A 20354-nucleotide genomic window follows, 5' to 3' on the forward strand; every position below is an offset into this window, starting at 1 on the left:
TGTGATACAATCGAGGCACAGTTAGCGGTAACGATACTGTTAGAAACTATTTCCTTTAAATTCAAAAACGTCGGTTATCTTTCGTTCTATCGTACGGGAAAGGGTTCAGATTTGTGATCTTTTATCGTGTAGGTAATTCATCGTGAGAATATTCGAAATTTCAACGTTCTACAAGTAAGATAGAGGCACAGTCAGCAGTAACAGTACTCTTGGAGATCGTATTTCCTAATTTCTAAAACATAATTCGTCCCTCGAGTACTCAACTTTGCAGTTCCTTGCATCGAAATCTCAACGAAACGAATACCGTGCAATTCTAATGATCGATATTCTAGAGTTCTAAAATAGAATAGAGGCACACTCACTTGGAAACCGTTTCCTTCAATTCCTAAATCGTTTGATTCTATCCTACAGAAAAAGGTTCAAACATTCAACATTTTTCATTTATCAGAATGTGATAATCTAGAGCATTCTCTACGATCTTCTAGAGTTCTGAAATAGAACAGAGGCACACTCACTGGTAACTCAACTCTCGACGAACCGTTTCCTTCAATTCCTAAATTACTCGACAGAAAAACCTTTAAACTTTCAACGTTTCGCATTTACCAGAATCACGATCATTTTTCTAGAGTTCCGAAATAGAGTACAAACACACTCACTGTTAACCCAACTCTTGGCAACCGTGTCCCTCGGTTTCTAAACTACCATTCGCCTTTCGTTCTACCCTCGACCAACTTTCCCTCAATCGAGAAACCATCATCCTCTCCGAAGCCACCACGACGATCCAAGCATCGGGCACAACCCGCGAACGTTTCCCCCGTGCGAAAATAGAACCCTACGATTTCCGTAACTCGAAAATCACCATCGTCCAAGGACGATCGGAAACGCGATACCCGTCGCGGAATTCCGCGTTCGCGCCAAAAAGCCTCCGCACGAGGAGGCGACGTCTCCGCCGCGGCGGACTTCCGACATGGTATCGTATGGTAAATCCTCCGCAGGCTATCGGTTTCCACGCGCTCCCTTGCTCGATCGCTCGCTCGATCGCTCGGGCCCGTGCCCGGGTGCGCTCGCTCGCTCGCTCGCTCGCGCGCGCACGTTCGGCGCGCTCGCGCGCAGTTTCATCTATTCCGAGAAATCCGTAATCCGATTATGGTTAAAGAATAAAACTCACGGCCACGCTTTTTCTTCGGGGGGCGATGTCAGCGACCGGGCACACTCATCCGACAAGACGCGCCTCTCTAGATCGGGATCTAGATTGTTTATCCAGGTACAACATACTCCTCGCGCGCGGAATGTTCGACTCCTCGCGCAGTTTCCAACCGTCGACAGAAGAATTTACACAAACACACACGGTGCACTGGCTCTCCGTCTCTTGTACGTGTACGTACGTGTATCTGTACACACAAGAGAGAGATCTCTTTCCGTAAATACACCGACTCGCGCGAGCGCGGCGCGGTCTCGCACACGCGTCCGGCGAGGACTTTTTTTTTTCTTCTTTTTCCTCACTGTTCTCGGCTACGACACTTTCACGGCACTGAGAGGTTAACTGTCTTTCTCTCTCTCTCTGTCTCTTTATCTTTGTCTGTCTTTTTTTCTTTCTCTGTCTCTTCTTCTTTCGGTCAGCCGAAAAAGGGACAAGAGTCCGTCCCGGCAGGTTATCGGTCCCCTGATCACCTCCTAAGGCCCCGTTCGCTCGTTGAGTCGATCGACGACAGATTTTCGTTGCTCCGTTGCCACCGCCTCGTCGGCTGTCCCGCGAACTGGCTCGTCGAGTCGCGCGTTCATTAATATGATAATCATCCGATACGTATACGATGCCTCTCGACGATCATCGTTCTCGTGATCTTCGTCGTACACCGCGTCCACGGGCCCGCGCTGCGGCACACCATCGCGAAACAACTCGCGTTACGCGCGATCGACGGGGACCGCGGCGATCTTCACGCCCCCTTTCGTTGTTCGGGTATTCGGGAACACGTTTCGCGATGTATCGAACGGGCCGATCCGCGGTTAAAGCTCTCGATGAAAATTCGTGGCTATCGCGCGTGGTTATCGGGATACGCGCGGGTGGCTCGCGACATCGAGGGAACGATTATTTCCGGCCGCGGGACCACGCGGGACCCACGCGATTACCACCGAAAAACAAACTGGCGCGCCTCCTCTGTTTGTCGTCTTCTATTTTGTCCACTCACCGTGGCCGCCACGGGATCGCGATTAACGTGCGCGTATTCCCCGCGCGGAACGTTTTCTTCCTCCTCACCGTCACTCGCCGTGTCCCGATACGTTTTCACGTATCTCCGCTTATTTCGTTATCGTGCCTCCGCCTTCACCGCCGCCTCCTCGCGTCTTTCTCATCCTCCACCTTCGTCTCCACCTCCACCGTGCGCGGCTACCACCACCTCCACCTCCTCCTCCTCCTCCTCCGTCTCTTCTTCTTCCACCTCCAGTTTCCTCACCCTTCCTACGCCCCCGAGGACTCCACCGTGCGCGCCACTCCGTCTTCTCGCCGCTCAGTTCGGTGTCTCTCACTTTTCCCTGCTTGGCGTCTTTCTTTCTTTCTTTTTTTTTCCTCTCTCCACCTTTCGTCTCTTTTCGTTTCTTCCGCGTCCTCCTCGTTTGCGGACCGCCGAGAGAACTCTACCTACCACGGTCGATTCCAAACAATGGGGAATCACCGCGGTTAACGCGAGAAGAGAACCACCTCTGCGCGCGTACCGTGAGACTCGAACTCCCCTTGTAACCTCGCGCAATAACGTTTAGTTGACGGCTAATTTTCGGGACGAACTTTCCGGTTCGGTGTCTTGTATTGGACTGTGCAGAAGTGGCACCTTCCAGTTTCTGAACTTACATCTTGTCAGGTAAGTGTGAGCTTCGGCCGTGTGTCCCGTAGGCGAGAGAGACACGGATCGGTGCGACGGGGCGCGCGTACGTGTACGTTCCCCTGCGCGTGCGTGTACGGGGCGCCCGCGCGCGAAAGAATCGCACACGGCAGCGCTGCGTGTGCCCCGAGAGACCCGCCTCTATCCCCACCACCGACCCCTAGCTGGGTCTCGCTCGCGCTACGCCGCACGGCCAGTCTTCCGATAGCCCTCTCTCTGTCTCGCTCGTGTCTACCTGCGCGCGCTCGGGTTCACGCATACCTATCGGTGCCCCGTTTCACGCACGCGCTCCTTACCCCCGTGTGTCGGCCCACGGTAGACCACTGGTAGCTTGGGTAAGTAGATGTCGCTCTCTGTCTCTATATATGTATATATATATATATGTATTTCTCTTTCTCTCTCTGTCTTTCTCGTTCTCCTCGCGGCGTGTCCCACTCTCGGTGGTCTCTCCCTCTCTTCGTTCGTTCTACGCGCGGGTTCCCTCGCCACCTCTTTCCCTAGGTGCGTAAGTGCGTGACTCCGGGGACGTTTCAGCGTGTCGCGATCTCTCGACGTTCCTATCCCCACCAATCCGTCTCGACGTTTTCCACGTACACTCGTGAGCGACCACTCGAACGAGAGGAGGGGGAGGGAGAAACGGTGAATAGCGCGAGTGAGATAGAGGGTAGGGGATAGTTTTCGGGACGGAGGAAAGGGTGATTCTTTCGTTTAGACTCTTCCGGGGGTGAGCTCGAGGACGTCGGGTACCGGCTCTCCCGCTCGTCGTGTTTCTGGTTTCGCGACGATTGCGTGCCTTCCTTCGGTGTGACTGACCGATATTTTCTGTTGTTGTTTATGCTCGGGGACTGAATGGGCTTTGTGCCCATCCGCCGACCTCGAAACTTGCACGGCTTTTCGCGCGGTCGCGATAAGGGCGAGCACAGCGCGACGAGTTGTTGTTGTTGGTTCGATTTTATCGGAGAGACGATTGAGGTTAAGTACGCGGTTTGGTTAGGTTTTGTTAGGATGTCGATGTTTCCTCTTTTCACCTTCGTGTGACTAATCAAATCGTGGAAATCAAATCCACGTGATACGTTTGTATTTAAATATATTATTCACATTAAGGCTAAAAAGGGGACGACTGCTCCTCGCCGCCGGCAACTTCCGCGAGAGTTTTAACAGAACGAGAGTTCGTTTGTTGGAAATTGAGAAATTGATACTTTTACTGTGCTTTTATTAGCGGGTAAAGTTAGATAAGTAGCGATTCGTGAGAATCGAAAATTACGGTTGGGTTGCGTGAAAAATCGTTTTCGAGAATGAAAAACTTGAAAGAATTTTGTCGATTGACCAAGATTTATGGATCGATGCAAGACACACGAGAATGTCACAGTGTTGTAAAGTTTGTCTCTATGAATATACGGTGTGTAGGATTCAAAGTTAAATAGAAATTCCCTAAGTTGAGTGGATGGTGATGCAATAAGCGACGGAATAAGATCACGTATACGTGACAGCGAACGTGAAAGTGTTAATAATCGTTTAACAGAGTTCCAATGAAATAGGAACCCCGCTGGTAGCGTAGAATGTAATCCCAAGTGGTAGCGAGCATGTCGACTCGGGGATCGTTACTTGGCGAGATTTTTCTTCAATATAGTAACCGGTGTGTTATAAATTTGTTATTATCAGACCTACAGGGTGGAAAGAAGGAAGGGTAACTTTGTAAATATCAGATTTTCGATTTATGTCTATTAAGAATTTTTCTACTCTATTTGGTGAGTACTATCTACTCTGACAGTTACGAACCTCTTTTTATTTCCACCCTGTATAAATTAGTAAACAAGAAGTAGTATTGTCGACTAACAGCTGTCCTTTTCTATTTGTTGACGTACTCGATGAAACATTGATAGAACGAAATAGAGTATTTTAACACGTACAACAGTATTAACCCTTGAGAGAACTGAAAGCGTTTACTATATGCAACTGACCGATCGCGCGAGTCTTTATACGCGTCAGTTGCAATCAAAGCGTTAAGAAGACAGGGTGTTTTCGTGAACAGTATCATCAATTCTAGGTGTGACCATTATTTCCAAGTATTTTTGACATCAATAGTGTCTTATCGGTTAATATGTTCCCTTAAACGAATTAAAAATCTTATGTTTGCAACACAGGTTGCTTCTAGTTCTTCGAGTTGCAATATGTATTTCATATGGCCTTATGACCTCTTCGGAGCAATATTTCCTCGTCTTCTGTTCGCCGTTAGGTTTACGTTCACACATCGGAAACAATTTTCAATAATTCAACGTTGAAAATTCTTTAATTCCATTTTACAAACAATATTCAAACCGTTCTCCTTGCCTGTTAATAATAACAGTAAACCAAGAGCCAACTGGTGATTTCTATGTACTCGACAGTGAGTTCTTTTTTCCTTCGAGTTTTTTCCAACTCGTGTTAGAAAAAAAATTGAACACGACTGTCGTTTTGAACGCAAACGTGGACTATTTTACAGCACTTTGAAGATCGGTAATATTTTCACATCGAATATCGACCGTAAACATAGAGGACACCGTGAGGTTGTCGGTACAACGCGATAAATGTTTTCTTTTTCCTTTCGTATCGAGGGTAATAAACGACAGGTTGGTTATCCAATCGAATAACGGTTAAATATCGCAGCACACGTCGACTATTAACGGACAACGGAGACGCTGTTCGATTTTATCGAAACGATCCGCTAATCGTACGACGTGGTGCAAAGAACGCATAAAGAGAGATATCCCGCCAGTTGCCAGGGCGTATGTCGTCGTTTCTGGCACGAATAATTCACTCAGAGAACACAACCTCGGGCGTGGAAAACACTGATCTCCATTACCCCTGATCTTTTTTCCCCCGTTGGAAACTCGTCGAAAGTTTCACTGCAATGTCACCGCTAACTATTCCGATGATGTCGATTGGGTCAAAGACCCAGCGCGTGAAACGCGAGTCTTCGTTATTTTCCACCGATGCGGAAAGAAAGAAAAAAAAAAAAATAGAAAAATTGCTTTGAACTCGGCCCCGTGACTTGGATGGGTAATTGGAATTTTTATCGAGTTATCACGTGTGGGAATTATTTTTAGAATAGTACAATTTTATATTTTACCAAGGTTTCGCGTATATTTGATCGAATCGAGTAGACTTTGTTCATTTTCGTGCATTCACAATAGTATCGATGCTTACTCGATATCGTAAGCAAAAATTCCCCCCGCACCGACAAAAAACAAGTAATTGTTTCCACCCCTAAAAATTTTCCCTCTTTTACGTAAAAAAAAAAAATTTACGAATTTTCAAAATTACTCAAAGATCCTCCATATCGGTCCCATCGCTAGCTAATCTCGATGCCTCGATGCTCGAGCCGATCGTTAAACGTTTCGAAGACGACGCCCGTTAGAGTGGCGGGGATTCCAGCGAGTTCGATCGAATTTAATGAAAACGCTTTCATCGTGGCTCGGGCAAGTTGTTCGCGGCACGTCCGTAACGATCGAATTCGCCCGTTTCAGCAGAACCTCGGGCGTGGAAAACGCGGATCTCCGTTTCTTGCCGCAGCGCTTTTTCTCCCCGTGATATATATTTTCCCTCGAACGTCGCCATGGAACCTGGTCGGCCACGGGGCCGAGTTTCACCTATGCCGTCTTCGTCGGCTATTTTAACGAAGTACGGCCGCGGTTCGCAAATAAGAGATAGTTTCACGACCGGCTCGTCGTCGACGACCATTTTTCCATGGCTGGTCGATCGTGCGTTACGCCCATAAGCGAATACACGAAGCGGTGGCGATCTCGTAGCTATAACGAGGCTGATCGGGAGCAGCACCTTGGCCGGAGAAGAGAAAAGGGAAACCAAATCGAATAACGTTACTTTTATTTATTAACTACTCGAACACGATTTTGGCGCAGTTTCTAAATTAAATTCATTTTTGAGTTTAATGACGAATGATTTTTCTTTCTTTTTTTTCTTCATATATTTAGTATTTCATTGTGGGTAGATAAGGTAGGATGGTTTTTAAGTTTTCTTGTACTGGGTACTTTTTGGGGACTTCCTGGGGGCATCAGTGTTTTTCTGGTACGTTAGTGTCGGAGTTGAAGGTTTATTTGAGTCTAAAGTGTGTGCGAGTAAGAAGGATTGGAGTAAAAATATTGGCGTAAGAAAAACTTTACAGTGAAGAAATTTTGGATTAATAAATTCTACTGGAAAAGATTCTACTGGAAAAAATTATTCTTAAGTAAATGCATTTTAATGTAAAAATCTTCTAGCGTAGAGTCTAGTACAAATATATTCTAACGTAAAAAATTCTAACGTAAAAGAATCCTAGTTAGTTTCGAGTCTCAAAAAGCAAATATATATAGATACACATACATATATCGAAAAGTTGTTTTTGCCAGCATACCGAGGGGGACCCAACGGTTGAGATCGTTTACGAAGCGATAAACCCTGCTCGTTAAAGCTCGAGTATTCGATTATTTGATTTTCGAGCGTTGCATACCATACCTACTACACACAGGAGAAAAGGAAAACACGCGGGGGGAGGGACGAACGACGACGATGGGTGTAAATGGTACCCAAAGAGAAACGGCCCCGTCGAGGGGAAGGGGAAATGAAAAAAAAAAGAAAGAAAAAGATCAAGAAGAGCGCAAGGTGCTGTTAATCGGGTAAAATCCGACCAGTTCGAACCAGTTCCGTTAATGAAGCGGTGACACTGTATTCATTAGCGTACTTTTGTGCTTTAGTGAAATTTCTGCCGCGCGAGAGAGTCCAGTGTGGTTTTCGTGCGATAATTAATCGGTGTGCACGTCGACCATTGTGCTGGGTGCGTTTAGGGTGATCCGAAACGACGATACCTGATGCGATATTAGTATGCACGGGTTTCGTAGATACCCGTTCACGAGGCTCTTACATGCTCGTTTTTTATTGTGTGGAGGATGACGAAAATACAGTGGTATGTTAATCAACACGTTCGATAATTTTCTTTTTGCGTTTCATACTCGACCGTGGAACAATACGCGACATTTCGACTTGAATATTCGGACGCGATTCCGCGGATTTGAAAAGGTTAATTTCTTGAAAAACGGGAGGTGACACATGGTCGCACGTCTCCATAGTAAACAACGTTTGTAAAAACGAAATATTCAATTTGTTTCTCCCAAGATACTTCATTTCTCAATTTACATAGCAACATCTCTGTCACCGTCAACTTCCACCGAAAATTACAAAGCAAAAATGAAAAACACTCTCGCGCTACCAAGCAATGCACCCAATGATCGTGGAAGAAAAAGCAAAAAATACTGAAGAAAATATTGCAAAAGAGACAAGCGACGCCAGAAATCAGAAATGTCTCTTCTGTAATGTCTTCCATTACGTTTCACTTCCGTGGTTTTGACCAGAGGTCGCAACTCTTCCTCCCCCTGTGTGCACCGGATAGTTCAAGAGTTCAACGAAACGATTCGCCGGATAGAAAGTCGTGGACGTCGTAGGATTATGTAAAAATCCACGGTTTCGATCAGGTTGCATTAACGAACCGCGAGTCGATACTTCCTGCATTAATTAACCCGTTCGATTTTTTGCCGCGTAAAATTCTGGCTCGCAGCGTGGACTTCGTGGCGCGAGCGCACATAGGAGAGAAGGAGGGGAGCTTATAGCGCGTAACGAAGTACGGAACGCGATTTGCTCGTAATCAGCCTCGGTATCGAGGGCCTTTCCTTTTTTCTTTTCCTTCTTTTATCTGCAATTTACAACGATCGAGAAGTAAGCAGGAAGAAGAAGTCGAAAAGTTGCCACCCAAAGGCGAAGTCACATTTTCAGAACGCGTTCGGGAAAGTGAACGCGCCGCTTTCACGTGGTAGGAACCACGGCAATTCGCGATGGATTTTTCGTTGGAAATAATTTTGTACGGCTATCGTCGATACGAGCTCCGCGTACGATAATAATTGCCGAGCGTGTTGCAGGGTTGTTGTACAAACCTGTCGTACAACGACATACTGCTATCGGTGCAACCCGATGAACGAGTTGTCGTGGAATATATCATTGCGTCTGTGGCCCCTATTAGCGGGCGATAATTCGCTGGAAAATGATTTTTACGTTGGTTCACGCGTAGCAAGTAGTAGGCGCGCGTTACTAGTCAGACGCGTTGCTTCGGTGCATTCGATGTAGTCCCATTAGAGGCAGATAGGATCGGGAAGTTTTTTTTTTCTTTTTCTTTTCTCTATCGGCGGTTGAGTAACGATCGACTGTCCTGATAGCGATCGTTCTACGAAATTTTGTTGTATTTACGGTATGGAAGAAGAAAAATCGAGCGTGGAACGCGCGACGACGAACCTCGGTGGTTCTGTACGATATGAGAGAGTAGTATCGCTATCTTTCTTTTCCCCTTTTTTTTGCACCGCGCGGTATCTAGTTTCTTAGATCCCTTTCGGGAGTGATAAATCAACGATCGAGAGTTCGTTCCGCAGGGTATCTGTGCGGGAGAAAAGAAAATGGCGAGTCTTGACCATGCGCGATTTACTTTGATAGTTCTATTCGATGTAAGAATCTGATATTGCTTTTCCTTTCTTGCCCTGTGTCATTTGATATTCGATCGATGTTTCTGGATTTCTCTCGAAGATCCACCAACGATTGAGAATTTATGTCACAGAGTATTTATGAGAGGGGAAAAAAATGGTAAATTTTGAGAGACTAGGACGAACTTTGGTAGTTCTATGCGATATGAGAATCTTATCGTTTCTTTCTTTCTTATTTCGATCTATTTTGCTAGATTCCTTTCAAGAATGATAAATCAGCGATTGGAAGTTTATTCTATGGGATATTAATGATAGAAAACGAACATCGACGCTCCTATTCGATACAAGAGTCCAATATCCCTTTTTTCTTATTATATTTCTCGTTTCTTAAAGTATCTGTCTGAAATGCAAACCTTCTCTTCGATCTTTCGTTTAAAATAAATATCTCCAACGATAAATCAGCGATCGAGAATTTATCGTATAGAAGACACCTGCATTTTCTCATTCCAAGGAATACTAGTATAATATCGGAAAGGTACAAGTATTACATTACTGTGCAAGTATTACATTTAGCTCAAAGATGAAAATTCACCCACATGTCAAATGAACGCAAAGTTTTCCAAAAAGAAACCGCGCCTCGTTGCCAAAAATCGTCGCTCCCTCCGATTTCTCCCATGCTCCGCCATTTTGTACGCTCGTGTATTACCATAACCCAACCCGCAAGAAATACCAGATCGCCGAGAACTAAGAATACCTCTCCCCTCTAAAAAAAAAAGAAAAAAAAATAATAAAAAAAAAAACAAAAAAAAATTCCCTCTCCCCAAAAAAAGAAATAAACCAAAATAAACGAAACGAAGGATTACGAAGTCGAACGGAGACACGAGACGAGCAAGGATTACATACATCGGTTTCCCCCCCGGTACACATACGGCGCGCGTCGTCCGAGTTGAAGCGACTTCGGACGATTTATCGGGTCTCTTTTCGAATTCTTGCCGCGCTTCATAAAAACGACGTCGCACGTTATGTTCGTGCCCGGGGCTGGCCCGCGGTATAACCGTGAATCGTCGTTACGTTTGTCATTGTCGTTGTAAATAAAAGAGCCCCGCGGCAATCGTATCTGCCGGTGCCGCCGAGAAAGAGAGATCTACCGCAGATATTCCCGGGTAAACGAGTATCCCCGCGCGTCTGCAGCGACAGTAATGTCAGACCGAGCTCTTTTATTACTCGACCCCTCCCCCGTCCGCCCTCGAGAGCCCCCACCCGCTCTGCCCCTCCCCGTGCGATGTCCTCGTTGTCCAACTAAATTCTCGGTGTTCGTCTTGAAAAAATTTGAAAAAAATATTTTTTATATTTTTTACTCGTCGAAAATCCTCAACGAACGAAATGTAGGGTCGAATCGAGAGATCTCGCGGGACCTGGAATACATACATTCGTCCCACTAAATTCTTGGTATTCGTATTTCTTGGAAAAATTGAAAAAAAAATTTTTTTTAATTTTTTTTTTCATTCCTAGAAAATCTCCAGATTCCTAGAATTCTCCAGAAAAGAAAAATGGAGAACCTAACCCAGAACCCAGCTTAGGAGTTACTTTCCTCATTCTCGGTACTACCGAGAAAATTCTAGATAAAGGTAGTTCCTGTGAAATATTTTGAGCCGATCTGAACTCAAAATTCCGCTCTTCTCCCTCTAACCGAATCCCGAGCAGGAGGCGATTTCTGATTGGCGCGAGCGCGGGAGGTGAGGTCTCTCGAGGGAGATAGTTTCTCGTTCGGGTACGTGGGTCGAATTTAAATGTCGTCGCCGCCGCCTTGGCACACGGTCGGTCTGCTCTTTTTCGTGAAACGCCCCGGAGATTTAGATAAAATGAAATTTAGACGAGATCTCCGGCTTCCACGGGGCGAGTTAACGGGCGGAGATAAGAGGCGAGGCGAGTTTCTCGGTAGTGACGAGAAACCGTGGGGGAAAGCGAACTTGGATATTGGGGGAGGGGGTTCCAGGAGCGTGAAACGTAGCTGGATATATTGCAAAAGAGGGAGGTGTCTTGACCACCCCTTTAACGAGGAAGATCGGTTAGTAGAGAGCTTTGGAGTAGTTTGTAGGAGCCATTTTTGCGTAGAGCATTCTCGGTAGTACCGAGATTGAGGAAAGTGATCAAAGGTGAGGGATCCAAGGGTGAAAAATATATGAGAAATGTTGCATTTAACCATCCTTGAACATAAAAGTTCGATCGCTTCGGAATATTTTCTAGGAGCCAATTTTATGTAGTACAATCTCGGTAGTACCGAGATTGAGGATGTCGAGTGGGATTTTCATGACTGAGAAGTACGTGGGAAATATTAGAAAAGGCAGAAGTGTTTTAGTAATCTTTAGGTAAGATCGATTGATTGTTAGATCGTCTCAAAATATTTTACAGGAACTACCTTTATCTAGAATTTTCTCGGCAGTACCGAGAATGAGGAAACGACCTCAAGTGGAAGTTCTAAGAGTAAATACTAAATTGAGAATATTAGAAGTAAGAAAGATAACTGTTTTAGTAATAAATTTCAATCAATTGTTAGATCCACCCGGTGGAAGATATTTCATACCAGTCACTTATATGAAACATTCTCGGTACAACCGAGAAAGAAGACAATACCCTCGAGCGGGGATAGGGTCTTCCAAGGATGAAAAACACATGGAAAAGGACACATTAGAACAATTAGAACGACAATTGGAAGTTAGAGAGGCGCTACAGAAAATATTGTGTAGCTTCCATGTTTCGTGGAACACCCTGTAAGTTCATGGAGAACATCCCGTAGATTCACGAGAAATATCCTGCACGTTCCTCGAGAAGCATTCGTCTTCGAGGGAAAAGCAGGAAGACGTCGGGGGATCGAATAACCGTGTCATACATATTCATAATCCGGAGTGAATTTCACGCGTGACGGCTGAGAACGCTCGCAGGACGAAAATGGGAAATGGTGCCCGATAAAATTACACGCGGAGAAATGCATTGCGAATTAATCGTGCCACGGTTGCGCAACATCGCGCGGGGACGAGCGATTATCCGTTCGGTGCGAAATTGCGTAATCTTTTTCGCGGGACGTGTCTTTTTCCGGCCGAATGATCTCTAGAAATAATCTGAAAAGTGAAACAGCGAGTTTCGATCGGTTTGAGAAGGGATAACGACGTGAGGGGCAATCGTAAAAGGGGTTCCACCTGTAGGCGGTTACGGTGACTTGGAAACGTGAAAAAATCGCGATTCTTTAAAAATTTATCGCAACGGAACCACGCATTCGGAAATTTTGTCCTTTTAATACGTGAATGTACACTGTTCGTAGTACACACGAGTATTTTTATTTCTACCTAAAATCGATTCTTATCCAAAATGGCGGCCTCGACAGGAGCGATGTTTTCTCAAACGTTCTACGACGATACGGATGATCTCTCTCTCTCTGGATAATTAAAATTAGAATTTAAAAAAATATTCTTCATTCACGAGAATGTATTCTTCGTTCGTGCAGGTAGAATTTCTTTTTTTTTCGAATACCAAAATGGCGGTTTGATATTTTTCTCCAGGATTTGACCCCGGAATGAAGACTTTATTCCGCACGTGGACAACTACGGGACCAATCGCGGTGCTAGGCTGGTCGATCGGTTGGTCTGTGTGCTTTCCATCAACGAGATCAAGATTTCGTGCACGAAAGGAACGTGATCGGACATTCGGCACTCTCACTACCGGCACACCGAACAACACGTTCGTATAGTTGCTCGCGGGGGCAACATTTCACGCGGGAAAGACGTCTATCGAGTCTCGGTAAACGCGTGGTCGACGTGATTGATCCTTTTTTGCGTCTCGTTTGACACCCACCGAGTCCTCGTAGCGCGAAAACAAGGAATTATCCACGGTTTTAACGGTACCGTAGACGCGCGAGACAGGAAAAATGATAAGGAATATGGAACGACGAGTATGAAATTCCGTGTGCCTCGTGTAACTCGGAGTTTAGAGAATTTTTATTCTCCACATGGGGAAAAAAATTCTAAACCCAACTTTCTGATTTATCGTTCAACGAGAAAGAAATTTTCGTTCCCAGCAACGTTCGTCGCGAAAGAATTTTATCTCCTCTCGTATGGAAATTTATTTATTTTTAAGGTCACGTCTAACCAAATGGGTTACCAGTAACCGTGTTAATTTTCCGGAAGTGTCTACAAGCTTTCGTGATAAAAATCTGGAGACTTCCAGTACGAAACCACCTAGGTACCGTCTAACTCGAAGTTTGTAGAATTTTATTTTAAATTACAAAATTGTACGATTCTTCCGTAAGAATTTATAATTTGTTATTAAGGTTACATCTACTTAAACGGCTTACTTGTAACCGTGTTAAGTTTCTAGAAGGTTTTATTTTTCTTCTATCGCCACGGATCCAACGTCCAACCGTGGTCTTTTAACACTTAACGCCCCCAATTCGATATCCAGTTGCTTCCTATACGTGTCCATCGCGAATTACACGGGATTCGAAATTCCAGCGACATCAAAAACCACCAAATATCGATATAAACCAGGGACAGACATCCTTCGGCGTGTTACAAGATTCCTGGAATTCGCCCACGCCGACTCGGTTCGCATAATCACCGTGGTCTTTATTAATTTATCAGCCCTCTTGGCTGCCCCCAGATCCGGGACGCTCAGATAAGACGATCAGTGCGAATAAAACCTCGTCGTAGCGAATTTAGTGTTCCAGCTTAATCGACGTGTCTGGACGACTACACGATGCGAATTCTCTGTTGGTTTTCTCCTTTAATCCGCGTGTACCTGGTGGGACGTGTGTGATATTTTATTTTTTCATATCGAATGACAATTTTATTTTTTCACATCGTAATCTTGAGATAATGGAACAATCGACTCGAAAATAAGTATTTCTAATCCACGAGGTGTCTATTTTATCTCGAATCAATGGAATATCTCACGTGTAACCGAAGGTATGAAAAAATAAAAAAATGTTATTTCAAACAGAAGAAAAATTATTTGTACCCTATAATGGTATCTCTGTACTTTAAACTCTTTAAGAATATATTTTTCATATCTTAGATTCTCCGTGAGATTCTTAGTTCAATCGTATCGAGATAAAATAATACCAAACGACACACCCGTGTAGTGTAATAGGCGACTTAAAGAAAAGTATTTTTAATCCGTATAGAATATTTTTAATCTCGATACAATTGCCTTCCACTCCGTTTGGGAACGCGTAGAGCCCGATCTGCTAAATTTAGCACGCCGTGAACGAAAGGGTTAATGGAGCCAAGCCATCGACGAGTTAGTCGTCGAACATTAAAACAAATCTGCTCGGCGGAACGACGACGATACCAATCGACGATCGTTTCGCTCGTTCGCGGGATCTACGAACGCGACAGCAACCAGTCCACGTTTAACCCTGTAACGGCCCGCGATTACCCTCTTTGCGCCGCGACGTTAGCAGAATGGCCGCTCAGCCGACGAAGGAGGTGTGAATTTATGTGGACGACCGAGTTGGTGATTTCAACGCGCTTTACGCGCTTCTGATTGCGTCTCGAGCCCCGTTGTAGGGAATATCCAGCGTGGAACTCGCAATTCGAATTGCTATGATGTTCCCGGGACACATCGATTGTTAATTCATTGTACGCCTACGGTGAAATTTCTTTTCTTTTTTCTTTCTTACAAAGCTTTTTCTTTGACCGAACCGGAACGTAAACAATGGTGATTACTTTATCATGTAAAGAACACTCTGTGCTCTTAGAGTGAAATTTCTCGTTGCAATTCTGTGACTTTATCTCGACGAAACCAGAACGTAAATAATCGTGATTATCAACAAGGTGTTATCTGTGTCTAGTGTGAAAGAAATTTTTTTGTAATAATTCTGAAAGTTTATCTCGACGAAACCGGATAGTAAACAACCATATTTGGGTCTGAAATATACTTGGGACTATATTTGGAACTCTTTGGGTCTAGAGCGAATTTTTTAGTACAATTCTGAAAAATAAGGAATAGTAAGATTACTTTTGTATTTTAAATAATCTTTAAAGGTTTCTTTTTTTTTGGTGAATTTGTTACCAGGGCATTTGTAATTTCAAGAGTTTACTTCGACAAATCTACAGTATCCAGGAGGTAAAAAGTAACGATTAGTATTTTTTGCTACGTACAGGCACCGAGAGTACACGATCACGGGTACACCATAAACAATCAATTTTGAATTCACTTCATTGCTCGTGATTAAAGACGACAGCTTCAGGGGTGTCTAAAAAACTGGAGTGAACTTGGAACATCGCTATGGATCGTAATCATTATAAGCAGCATTGCTCGTAGCAGAAAGAAGTAATTTTTTTTTTTATCTAAAAATCAAGGAACACGCGAATGAAATTCATTGGACGACCAATGGAATTATTTACACTTTCGCGTACGAGGACATCAGTGCGCAATCATTTGTAATTTAAACGATCGTAAGGGTCTCCGCTCTTGTACTCTCTGTTGAATAATCTCTCGTAAAAAATTTTCCCTTCCACCCAACTTTGGACTCGATCATTCGAAGCACAATGTTCTCAAAGAAACGTCTCATCGGATACTCATCGTAGACATTTTGTAATTTTTCAATCGTGAGAAATTCATTTGCACACGATCGAAGTTTACATTTCGAATAAATTGATTTGCACACAATGAAATTTTTCATTTCGACGCGGAAAATTCGAAATAACGCAAATTACGCGGTTGGACTATTAATTACCCCATAATCGAACGTTCGATTAATCCATTCTTTTAGTTTCGTTCAAGCGAACGAATAAGCGTAAATTTTACGCGTCCCAACATCTGTGCTTCGAAGAGCCCATTCGTTTTCTTTCTTTGCTCTGTCTCTCTCTCTTTCTCTCTCTCTCTGTTCAACGACAGTATCCACGACGAGACTTACCACGGGACTCTTAATTAAACGTACTAGGATTACCCGGTAACTTTATTATCTTAAAATGCGCGTTCCACCTTACAAAGAGACCAAAACCCTCCCCTCGTCCGAAACGAAAAAGAAAGAAAGAAAGAAAGAAAAAGAGAGAGAGAGAAAAAAAAGAAGAAGAAGAAAAAACATCGAAAAAGGAAGGCAGCGTTCGTTTCGCGATCGCGCGATTAACCGAAGCGTAAACGCATCGTCGTTACATTTTTCGATGCTTCTTGATCTTCGTCGTGGCGCGTTTTGTAATTCCCTATCCGCGAATCGTCCGATTTATTGTAACGTTCAATTCAGAAGTCGAAGGTGTCCGCGTGTTTATCGCCGAGTTAACGCGCATTTTCACTCCGCACGGCGAAACTGGTCCCACTGGAGCGCGCGCGCTTATCGGGGGCCCCGAGACCGCGCGAGCAGGTAACCGGCGAATACTAAAATTAATGATAAAATATGAATATTTACTCGTTGGTCGCTTGTATCTCTCGCTCTAACGATGACATATAAATATTATGTAATTACTTTTACGTTGGGGCCCCTTATCGCGTTATCGGGGGGGACCTACCGATGGGGTGGGGATGGAAGTGGGCCCGCGGAGAGGGGGGCAGTGAGATTTCTGGCGAACCAGTGGTACCGGTGGCAGTCGAGCGAACACGAGATAAATTTCACCCACGTATCAACGATGATATCGGCTTATTTACAGTCCGCCGCCATTGCGCATGCGCGCGAGCGAACCCGTTGATACAGAACCATATCGAAAATAGATTCGCGCAATTGAAACGCGCGAACCTAGCACGGAATGGTAATTTATCGATCGTTGCCGTATATCATTACTCCCGCGAGCTTTTAGGCGATAGTTATATTAAATTGACAACGTTTTATTTATTTATTACCGAGGGCCCAGGCACGCATGCGCGACCGAATTAACTTCCTCGGAGATAATATCGAGATTTTATCGACGGGACGTCGAATTATCCGATATTCGGTATTATTCAAAGCTTATCGTTTCAGGAGCAACTCCACGCTTGGTTATCAACGCAACCGTTCCACACCGCACGCCAGTTTTATCAATGTCCTTATACGAGTATATCCCCGACGATCGTTACCAACGATTGCGCTTGTAACGTATATATCATCGGAGTCGTTGAAACTTCTTGTGGAAATCTTGAAATTATTCTCGGGAATTAATCTACGGGGTGAATTTCTGTCTTCGAGGACGAGAAATGTTTATCGATCGAGGAAACGAATTTTAATCGGGTTTCGTTCGTTGTTAGAAAATAATCATACGGGTGAATTAAGAAAGAAATATAGTGGAGTGACAGAGTTTACTTTATTCTTAGAAAATAATACGAGTGGACAAGAAATAAAATACAGAACAAGTACCGAGTGACGTGGAATGAAAATTTCCGTTTTGTTATTAAAAAAATAATAAAGAATACATGTTAACCAAAAAAATTAAAATTGAGTTCCGTGTAAAGTGAAGTGAAAGAGTGTTCTTTGTTTGGAGAGAATAAATAAAATAATTCGACAGTATCGAATAAAAAAAGAAAAAAGGATCGAGTGCAAGGCTGACCAACGTACGTTTCACACGAAAGATTAATATTTTCATACTTCGTGACGTTTCAACGTGCCCGTATCGTAGCTTCGACGCTCTCGGCAGTTGACTTTATATGGTTTTCGCACTCAAGCGTCGAAGTCTCTGCCTGCGATGAATCACTCTGTGTGCTTTATAAATTGCACGGAAATATTTATCAGCCTGTTAATGTTTTGTTCAAATGAAGTTCACTCTTCCATTCAATTTGCGCGCGTACAATAGCGTTTTCTACCTCTAATACAGGCAACCGGTCGCGAAAGTTTACGTACGTTTGCCTACACGAAGATCAAAGGAAGATCTACGGTCTTTGTACGTAGGGGTTATCGGAGTGTAAGTTTAAAATGTTGAACCAACGAAATATTGACACAATGATTAGAATAACTTTTGCAAATTTTAATACACCTCTTTCTACATGCGCGTATCTGTGACATTGAATTTTTTATTTATCGATATCTTCTCGTTAATCGGTTTTCAACCGTTCTTAATGAAACAGTTTATATGAGAAGTAGATATAATTTTATAATTATAAAGCACCAATCGTTACGACAATAACTCTTTGAACATTTCCACAGTTGTTGAAATCTCGTTATAAACAGTTCGTGGACAAATTATTACATAATCGATCGACAGGTATAAATCGTTCAAGAAGATGGCCTTTCATCAAAGACTTACGAAAAGTATGCCCATTTTCGAGGGTTCCTAACCAAACAATTTTTTCCGGAACTTTTCGAAAGTCTCCGAATGCCATTTTTGCCATTTTTGTCATCCAGATGCGCGCGAACATGTCGAATTCCTCCTTTTGTAACACTCCTACGTCTCTCGCCATTCTCCACACGCGTTCACGCGAGACTAGTGGCTCGATATTACCGCGAGAGACGACCGTACTTTGTCTGCCCCGTTAAAACGCTCGGCGCGGCACCCTTTAATTGGCTCCGAAAGCCGCCACCACGTAGCCTCGATCTCACAGCGTGGAAAACTCTCATCTTAATACCACGTCCGCCATTTTCGTCCATCCTCTCATTACCGACAAGATTAATATATTTTTTTTTTTTTCTTCGTCACCGCGACGTTCGTCCGGCCTGTGCGCGTCCCCGCACGAAAAGACGGCGCCACCGAGCGTGAAATACAAGCGCGAAACACTTTTCGAGCGTCCCGCCGCGACTGGGCTTAATTATCGCATGCCAACGAATCGCGCGACCATTAAGGCGAATCTCTTCGCGGAATGGCGGCGATCATTGCCCAGCCGCTCGCGCTCACGATCTACGTACGGCGATCGTCGACAGGCATAAACGCGGAATGTTCGCGGAAAACGATCATTGTCCGCGACGTTACGCGTCGCAAGAGCACCACGGGGACGTTTACACGGGCCAATTAAACGTCCCGGGGGACAATCGACGACACCATCGCCTCGGAACTTTATGTCCCGCGGGGTTTCGTCTTGGATCCGGGACCATTTCGTTTTTGGATCGTACGAGCCGTGGAACGATTATCGCGCGATTACACGTGTCGTAATTTAACTGGAAAATTCAACTACGTGGGATATCGATCGAAATTCCACGGGTGCCATTTTCGCCATTTTCGCCATTTTTGCCATTTCGGTTATTTCATTGCGCGCGAACGCCTCGCGATCTCGCCGGGGTCTGGGCTGAATTAATTAACGACGTTTTTCGATGCGAGCGTGTGCTACAATGAGCAATAAGAGCGTTCGTTGGATATTGGAGTGTATTCGAACTTAGTGAGTATTTAAATTTGACCAGTTGATTTTAGCTTTCAATTTTCTTTTTTTTTTTTTTAAACGAGATTCTGTTTTTGGGAACTTTTATCGAGGGAGAGCCAGAGAAAGGAATTAAAGTTTATTAATGTCTACTATAGGGTGATCGTATAATATCTGTGGTGGTAGCTTGATTAAATTAATGTGTTGATTTTCTATATTCACTTATCCGTCGTTAATACGTCCATTTATATTCCTAAATTTTACGTTAATACGTCCTAAATTTTATCGTTATTTGTTTTTTTACATAACTGAAAAAAATATTGAACGAATTTACTCGTGAAACTTTGGCCTTCCTTGTTTTACTCTCGTTGATATTTATTTAAACTCTCGAAAGACAGACATACAGTAACATAACAAGTAAGGGAAATAATAAATAAGTATAAATGGATAACACACGAGTGATCATTGTTTCAAGAAGGTGAAAATATATTAATGTAAAATTTGATTTGAAAAAAGCCTTGGGGAAAGTAAAGATCGACCAACTAGATCGATTTCCGTATGGAAATATTCGTAATCGTTCGATTAACAATAGAATTATGCATACGAGGTACGATGTTGTTCGATATGCAACAAAGGAAAATGTATCAGATGTCTAGGTGGTATGTTCAAGGAGAACAGTTCAACGATAACTGGTCACGGTACAGAACCTTCGAATAGCAAACAAACATAACATCGAACA

At 43.9% G+C, this 20354-nt stretch overlaps 2 protein-coding genes across 10 annotated transcripts in view; one reads left to right on the forward strand and one right to left on the reverse strand.

Annotated features, from left to right (window-relative positions):
- Grh (grainy head) overlaps positions 1-20354 on the reverse strand; it is a 191546-nt gene that overhangs the window by 96526 nt on the left and 74666 nt on the right. The window lies entirely within an intron of this gene.
- Positions 1-20354, forward strand: part of LOC143146178 (uncharacterized) — a 157756-nt gene that overhangs the window by 84004 nt on the left and 53398 nt on the right. For 2 of the 8 annotated variants that reach the window (XM_076310209.1, XM_076310210.1), the window contains 2 exons: positions 12928-13105; positions 17319-17723. The exons of 1 other annotated variant lie outside the window; for it this stretch is intronic. In XM_076310209.1, coding sequence (XP_076166324.1) covers positions 12928-13105; positions 17319-17697 — 557 coding nt within the window. In that variant the 3' untranslated portion in view covers positions 17698-17723. Of the gene's footprint in view, positions 1-11981; positions 12142-12927; positions 13106-15527; positions 15698-17318; positions 17724-20354 lie in introns of those variants that run through there. 5 more of the 8 variants (XR_012991844.1, XR_012991847.1, XM_076310212.1 and 2 more) reach the window with 4 other exon arrangements.

Source organism: Ptiloglossa arizonensis, chromosome 4, assembly GCF_051014685.1.
Source record: "Ptiloglossa arizonensis isolate GNS036 chromosome 4, iyPtiAriz1_principal, whole genome shotgun sequence".
In the NCBI taxonomy this organism is placed as follows: Eukaryota; Metazoa; Arthropoda; class Insecta; order Hymenoptera; family Colletidae; genus Ptiloglossa; species Ptiloglossa arizonensis.